This window comes from Pterocles gutturalis, unplaced genomic scaffold (genome assembly GCF_000699245.1).
Source record: "Pterocles gutturalis isolate BGI_N339 unplaced genomic scaffold, ASM69924v1 scaffold3709, whole genome shotgun sequence".
In the NCBI taxonomy this organism is placed as follows: domain Eukaryota; kingdom Metazoa; phylum Chordata; class Aves; order Pterocliformes; family Pteroclidae; genus Pterocles; species Pterocles gutturalis.
In genome coordinates, this window is record NW_010135414.1 from 9,141 (window position 1) to 17,517 (window position 8,377).

At 44.6% G+C, this 8,377-nt stretch overlaps 1 protein-coding gene across 1 annotated transcript; it reads right to left on the bottom strand.

The window, feature by feature from the left end:
• Positions 1 to 5,950: 5,950 nt before the first annotated feature.
• On the bottom strand, positions 5,951 to 8,191 carry HMGN2 (high mobility group nucleosomal binding domain 2; the record flags this gene model as incomplete). Its single annotated transcript, XM_010081864.1, has 5 exons — positions 5,951 to 6,473; positions 6,929 to 7,024; positions 7,386 to 7,436; positions 7,755 to 7,784; positions 8,147 to 8,191. Coding segments are annotated over 5 exons (258 nt in total), but the record flags the coding sequence as incomplete, so codon positions are not given.
• Between the last annotated feature and the right edge of the window lie 186 nt (positions 8,192 to 8,377).

The following is an 8,377-nucleotide window of genomic DNA, read 5'->3' on the forward strand; positions in this document are numbered from 1 at the left end:
ACCACCGTGTGGCGGAGGGAAGGAACAGGCTGTTCCCCAAAGCCCTGGTTAATGAGAGAACCCAGCCCTGTGCAAATCCCCGTGTCCACCGGCTGCGGCAAGGAGGCACCGCCAGGTTGCCAAATCCAGAATTCCCTTGCCAACATGCCTCCCGTCCAGCTTGCTGTTGAAACCGTGGGTATTTTTTGCAGGAGAAATTAATTCCGCATCAATGGAATTTTCCTTCCTTGATTTCTGCAGGGCTTGCCAAGACCGAAGCGGGTTTGGTGACGATGTGGCAGGGAAAGCCAGGCATCTCGAACCAGGCTGCAGGCCAACAAAACCTCTCCACCAAACACCCACAACATAGTAACAATCTCTGGTCTTATCTCAAGTGAGAAGGAAATTCCGAGAAAAACTAATTTAATTGCCTAAGTTTACAGCCAGTCCTCAGGCTAGACCAGGAAGCCCTGACACAGGTACATTCAGTTCTTTTTCTGCGATAACGCTTATTTCCATCAACAATAAGCACAGAGGTGCCACTCTATTAGAATAAAGGCACACAAAATCTCCAGTCCAGGCACTGCCAAGATAGTAATCTCATGTAACTAGATTAATAGTAATCTAATAGTAACTCGTCCCTTGCTTCACGATTGCCGGATACACTCACCTCTGCACAGCTACCAACACGCTGGAGAGCTGGGGAGAGCTGGTGCCTGGAGGGAAATTTGTTAAAAATCCAGAAGTAAACTCAGTGGGATAACTAAGATAAAATGAAATCCACTGTCAGATCTGTTTAGAAGGGGAAACCTAGAAAGTTTGGGGTTTGAGTATCTGGTACCAAAATGCAAAGTCTTCCCATACCTGCAGGTGCTTTGGAAGGTGGGATGTCACACTCATCGGCAGCCGCTGCAGGACCATGCCTTCTACGCTCTCTGAGCGCTTCCTCCAGGCTGGTTTCATGTACCTAAGACTATGAAATGTTCTGGTTTGGAGGCTTTAATGCATTTTAACAGATCTCACATTTAGGAAGTTTTCCCTGATGTTTTCTGCTGCTGTTTCTTTCTGCCACATCCTAAAATTCCCTTTGCAAGGAGTCGGTTAAAAACCAAAAAAGATTGTCAAAACAGTTTTTTTTTAAAAAGCCCAGCCTTTCCCATCAGAAGTCTTCCTAATGCCAACTTACTAAAGCTCTTTATTAGCCGGTATCTCCTCCTCGTTAGCCTCAATCAAACTTTACTCAGAATCAGCTCCCCCTGTGACTTCTCCTTCCCATCCTTGCGAACGAGGATGGGCTCACACTGTCAACTGTGAGTTTAGCTACAGCTCCATTTCATCTCGACGAACTGCAGGATGAGGACCCATTTCTCAGAAATTATAGCCAGCGATATTATTCCCTGGGTCTGGTATGACCATATCTGGGATGATTCAGGGACAATGAAATCCCTGTGCCATCAAGCGAGGTGACTCTCCTGACACAAATGATCCTGCAACTCAATACTCACTGTGTGCTCTCGCTCAAATTTCGTCCCTTTTCCTTCCTTGTTCCTTTCCGTACCCGCCCATGGCAGGGCTCAGCTGATGCGAGGACCGTACTGTCACTTTTTCCAAATATAATTGAGCTCTGTGAACGCAAGATGAAAACTGCTGCTGGAGAAAATTATCCTGAAACTCAAAACTGTTAATCCAAAGGCACTGCATTGGCAGGAGCAGGGACAGGAGCCTCTCATTTTCCCAACACGTCTCGTTCACTTGTCCTCACGCCTTTTTTTAAGCTCAACAATCCACTTTCACTTGAAAGTAAAAACACAGAGGGGTAAAGGCGGTTGTGTAGGATTACGGTCCAACTAGCTCACAGTAACTTCTCCTTGGGTTTTAATCATCGCTTAGTACACTGCTTTGGGGAGTCCAGAGACTTCGCTCTATCAGCACTCTCAGCAATCTAAACGTTCTTAAGACCCCAGCAAAAAATCTGAAGTATTAGGAAAACAAGAATCATCCCCAGACTCCCCTGGAAGCCTGCCAAAGGATTCTGCACCGCTAAGAACTCGGCCATTCTTTGCAATTTTACCTGTCAAGAGGCAAATAAACGATAACAGCAGTTTGGGGCTATTTCCCAATTTGTGCCAAAATTAATAAACTGAGAAACAGTTTAGCGGTATAGCCACTAGTTTCATGTGGATTTAAACCGTGCTGGTACCCAACCACTTCTTCAAGGCCTGCTAAGGAACACGGAACCTGCTCACTCGCCTGCTCAGGGATGACTTTGGGGATCCTGGATGCTGCTGTTCCCTTTGCACACAAGCAGCTGCAACTCCGAGCAACAGATTCCCCCGACTTACTGCACCAGGCTTCCAGCTCGTTGGACTTCTCTTGTGCAAGTTGTTTTTCTGTAAGAGGACGGATAGAACGAAGGTGGGAAAGGCGTCAGACAGAACAGGAAAAATTATCATGGAAGGTGACAGGGAATGTTCAGAACTGGGGTAATTAGCAGGAAGATGTAAAGCTTTCGTGTTTTATTCCAAGTACAGGACACAGCAAGGTGCCGCCCAACAGCCGAGCGCCGCTTTCCAGACACGCAGAAACCGTCTCAAACGAAGCTGTCCCGACATCTCCAGGATCCCAGCTCACTTACCCCTCCGAAATGTCATTGCTGGTCCTCCAGAGGTCAACATTTGAGAAGTATTGAAGAGCAGCGGACACAGAACGGAGGATGATCTCTTCCACGACAGAGACAATTCCTCGAGGGGGTCCTTGAGCAAAGCCCGGCGATGCAGCCGAGCTCTGGCAGCACGGCTGGGCTCCACACCTCGTCTTTTTACCTCAAGCCAGTGCAATCCATGGGCTTTCCTAACCATCAGCTGCAAACGGGAACGGTTGTGGGGTTTTTTTAGAGCTCAAATCCTCAGCTTGATTTAAAATAGGATGTTCTCCAGGTGAGAAAACAGTTGCACGTTGCTGGATAGCACTGGTACCCTTCCACAGGAGATCACCAGGTACTTTTTGTGTTAGTTTCCATCAAACACTGTTCAGCTCAATTTTTTTAAGCTCAAACAGGACAAAACACAGGCTAATGCAAAGACCACCTGACAGGCCAGCTTTTTAAATGCACCCGGCAGCATAAATCACATTCCCAGACGATACACAGGAACAATTTTCCATGTAAAATGATTACGATTTAACAGAAAAATGTATTTTTTAGCTTAAGGCGTTCTGGCAGCCGGAGATGCAGATTTGTGGCTATTCTAACCACGAACCGTGCCCGGATTGCAGCACAGGGCTGCCTGCTCTTTAGCTTTTAATTTACAGAACTAATGAGTTGGTTTTCCTGTCTTTAGCATCCCTTAGCCTCTATTTGCTCGAGGAGAAATAGATGAGCCCTGCGTGTCAAGTCAAGCCCAACAGGCCAATAACTCCCACACAGGGGCACATCCAGCGGGAAACACCCGAGACGCAGCGAGAGCTTCGGATCTTGCAGCAGCGAATGTAGAGAAGGGACAGGCAGAGCCCGCACGTAGCCACTACCCAGGGGGGTTAAAGCTTCTCCAGAAACTTTTACATGTATGGAGGAGAGGGGATATTCTGAACAGAAAGATTTCAGAACAAGATAAAGGAAAATAGAGGAGGTTTGTAGCAAAAATTAGAGCGTCGACTTTCCAAAGCCTATTTATGCCTGTTATTGGGTGGCAAAGACATGAAGGCAGCCCCGTCAGTATATCGAGATGTAACGACGTTGGGAAGTTCACCGGTGAGCAGTAAGATAGCAGGGAAACTTACCTGGCAGTTGGCACATAAAATAAAAAATCATTTTCCTGCTGGGATGGAGAAAATTCCCTGTCCTCTAACGCACAGCGCAGCACCACTCAGTTTGGATTCCAGGTATTGAAAAGACTCTTGGTAGTTAAGCAGCAAGATCCTCAACAAAAAGAAACCCTGCAATTACACTTTATTAGCGGCACTTTATTTTACGACTAGTGGATGAAGAGACCTTCCGACCACAAAGATGTTCGTGGAGAACACGAGCATTCCAGTTGGCAACCCGCTCAAAACCCCTTTACAACGGCTCATTCTCATCGCAGAAGCACAAGATAAGGCTCTATGAAAGCAAGGTAGAGTATTCCAAGATTTCTTTCTACGTTATTTTAAAACATTTAATTAAAGCATTAATGTAATGCTAATTACATTACTGGGTGAAATCTCCATTTCACCGTCCAGAGAGCACTTACAGCCTCACCCCAGGTTGTGATCAAGTCTCAGACCATTCCGCGGCCTCGAAGCACTTCATCTTACCCTGGAACTTGGAAATTCAGACTCACTGGGAAATCCCGAGTTCAAACCTGCCCTCAGCCCTCTCGCTCAGGGGCTTGAACTGCTCTTGCTCCCTGCAAGAGTCTCTTCCGCAGGACAACGCCAAGCAGACTAGAGGAACATCACCGTACCGTTAACAGCCCTTCTTGCAATCCTTGACGGACTTTCTGCGCTGCCCCATCATCTCAACCCCACACAGGGATGTCCCAGGGCTCCTCACAAGCCGCATCTCCCGGAGAACACCCCAGACAGTTAAATTCTCCCTGATCCTGCTGCTGGGGAGCTGCAGCTCTCAGCAGCTGCATCCCGCTGCTTTGTTGCTCAACGGTCCCTGTTTTTGTTGGCTGTTTCCAAGCTGCTGCTTCTGGGTGGGGTATATGCAAGATTATTAAACATTATTTTTCTTACGCTTGCTAGGGCAAACCTTAAGACGCACCAGCTATGATAACGCAAGACAGAAAAGCAGCTCGGATCGGTACAGTTCAAACACGTCCAGCCACTCTAGAATACTTCCAGCACTCTACACACACAGAACTTCTCAGTGTGAAACTCTGCCCCGTTCGTTTTCACTGGATTCCCTCTGCAAAGAGCACAGGTTGAAACAGGTCACCGAGCTTAATCAAGAACAGACACTCGAGCCTCAGGAAAGGCCAAGCAGGGATGGAAAAAAATATTCCGTGTGAGAATGCTACTGAAGGAGAGACATTCACACAGGAGGGTTTTTGGTTTGGCTCTGCTCTGCAGTGTAAGTAGGGACTATAAAAATGGGGCATTTTTACTCAACAAATCTTGTTTCCTCCTTAGTTACTACCACAGCAAAGTCTGTATTTGATTAGCAGAAGCAACAATATTCGAGCGTAAGTGCAGAAATCTAACACATAATCACTTTTATGGAGCTAGTGCTGGTTCCACTACCAAGACAAGCTTACCAAAATTTATTTTTCTCTGCAGTGACTGTGAGATTGCTGTATTCTTCCCCTTTTTGTACAGTACTGTTTTTTAGACAATGATGAAGATAATTTATCTTGTTAAACAGACTTATATGCTCCATGATGGGCTTCCTAAGAAGTCAAGACTTTCAAAACATCCTGCAGCGATTAGCTTTTAGGCAAGGAAACCTCGCTTTTGCTTGTGAATTAAGACTGAATTAATTATCTGAATTAAGATGCTTAAAACAAATTCTTGTCCATTAGCAAAACACTGCCTGAACACAAACATGTACAGAGCAAGTACTCCTCTGACATTAACCACATCAGAGGTGAAATAAAGGCAAGAGAAATTAGAAAGGCATTAAGAACAGTCCAAGCCAAACCGTATCCAGCTTTATTAAAGGTACTTTTCATAAACAATCATGGTAATTTAGGCAGGACATGGGCTACAATCTGCAACATTTTACAACAACTGTCAAACTCCCCTCCCTTCATGGACTACCAAAACGTAAAAGTTGCTATAAAACTGAAGAATCTTCATTTCATACTTGCAGAGGGAAAAGTTTAGAGTGAGGGTGGACACTTTCACATTTAGCATGTTGTTTAACAACTCTTCACAAACCTACCCTGACTTTTAGAAGAAAAAAAATTAAAATGCAGGTTCCTTAATCTGAAGATCCACAATATAAAAGAGGAAGCATGGCTCCTTTTAGAGCCATTAGATCCCAAATTAGACCTGACAATGCATTTAGAGTGGTAAGTCCCAAAATGCCGTTTTTTTGCCCTTTTTCGGAGTGATGGGCTCTAGGCAAACAATGAGGAGGGAAAAAGAAATACAGAGGGCATTACAAACTGCGGTTTTGAAGTCGGTAATGGGCATCCTGGGAGCTCGGATGTTCACTCGGATGCACTTCACAGAACTTAGGGGACGTGCAGCATGAAGGAATCCCTTCCTCCTCTACTGAGGAAGAGCCCTTCTTCCAAAAACTGGGGGAGGGGAAAAACTTTTCTTATTAAAATTTAGGTTCTGAGAAATAGACTTAAGTGACATTTCTCCCCACTGCCCCCCCTCAAAACACAACAACGAAGCAGTCTGTGTGCTAACAACATAGCTTAAAAAAAAGTAAAACAAAATTCTGCATTGTTATAAAACTTGATAAAAAATAGTATTTCAAACTGTACAGTCACCAGAAGTACACAGTTATCAAAAATTCACACATTTTACTTGGCTTCACCAGCACCTTCGGCTTTCTGTGCCTAAAAGAAAAAAGGGGAACCAGTCAATACACACCACGCACTTGCATCAAGCCACCAATAACTCATTTTTCTAAATAGGTTTCTTCTGTTCAGAACTTCTATCTGGGCTGCACCACCGTAATTCTTAACAAAATGAAATCTAGCATCTGAAGTGCCGTAAGAGGCAACCTGAAGTTGCTTTATTACGTGCTAACTTCTCGCATCTTCAGAACAAGGTGGAACAGTAACTACCTTTCACGTGGCAATTTCAACTGGCAGACAGACAACTTTAGCTCTTTACCAACCAGACAACACACCCCCCACCATCTGCAGATGCATTGTTCCTGTCATAAGCAACAGGTCTCAATAATCAAGCAATAATTCCTCTTCATTAGTGCAAGCCTAGACCTGTTTGTACGTGATATGGAAAAAACAATTCACTGATGCAACACAATGCACCAGAGCTGCTGTTGTACCTGGTCTGTTTTGGCATCTCCGTTTTCAGCAGGGTTGTTTCCCTCCTTGCCAGCATCAGCTTTCCCCTTCTTTCCCTTGGGCAACTTCTCGCTCTTCTATAAACGCAAGATGACGTACACCATTACAATTACCCACATCCAGTCACTAAGCCACAAGAATCCAAGAATTAGAATGGTAAAAACCAGCATTGGATGTTGGCCCGAAAAGAACCCAACACACAAATGTTTGCATCTTTAGGAGATTGACAACAACTGTGAAGAGTCTTCACTTTGGTATTTTTTTTATGCAAGTTTTGTAAAATTCAGAAGTTTTCAGTGCAACTTCATAGGAGTGATGACACAGCTCAACTTCATCACTACATGTGCTGTTCTTCAGTTTTAATAGTTATTACCGGAGAAATCCAAACCTCAGAACCCATCTACCTCTCCCAGTAATAGTGCTGACATGACGACCTACCTTTGGAGCTGCCTTTTTAGGTTTAGGCTCTGGCTTCGGAGGAGCAGGTTTCTGTAATAAAAGAAAAATCTCCTTGTGTAATTCAAATTATTTTAAGAGAAACATACCACTTTTTCATTCAGCCAAATAGTTTAGTTTTAGGAAAACAAATCAAAACATTTGAAATGGAAGCACTGAGTTGATTTGTCAATTATTCTACCACTCCCATAACGCCACACAATGGGGCAGTTCGTTAAGCCAGCAACTTTCTTTCAACCGAACAAAGCGTCTCTCCAGAATACCTACAGTTCTCACAGAGACACAGTACATACTACTAAAGCCGAAAACTATTAATTTTGTGATGTCTCTGCTCAACAGGAGAATACTCACCGCAGATAACCTCGCTGATCTCCGTTGTGGCTGTTTAAAAAGAAAAATGATTGAATTTAATGTGATGGAATATGAACTCAAAAACTCATAAAGTAACTCTCATTTCAAAGTAGTAAAATCCCAGAACTGATGTTTAAGTTCTTAGTTCCCTTTTTCCCAATTCTCAAGAAACAAAAGACTATATCCGCTTTAAATGACTTCTAAAAACTAACAGTAATTAAGAAGACTTTTCATGGTTAAGGTTAAGAGACAGTTAACGCTTTGAAAAGTCAGAATCAATTAAGCCTAACCCTCCTCCTACTCCCGACTTCTTTCCTTTGACGAAGTTAAACCTCATCTCCCGAGGTAAACACTTTTAACATCCAACTTTCTCAAAACATCCAACTTCTTACCTCATCCTTAACTTTGGCCTTATCGCCCTTGGTATCTCCTTCAGCCTAGGACGTGAAACACAAGTCACACAACTCCCACCGACAACTTCAGGGCACGCACGCCCACCCCCCATACAATAACCCCCCAAAAAAAGCGTTTCCACCCCGCTCCGGAGGGTCCCGGGCCTTCCCCGCGCCTCAGCTCGGCGGCAAGGCCGCGGACAGCGCTCCGGAGGCCGCTGAGATGCGGGA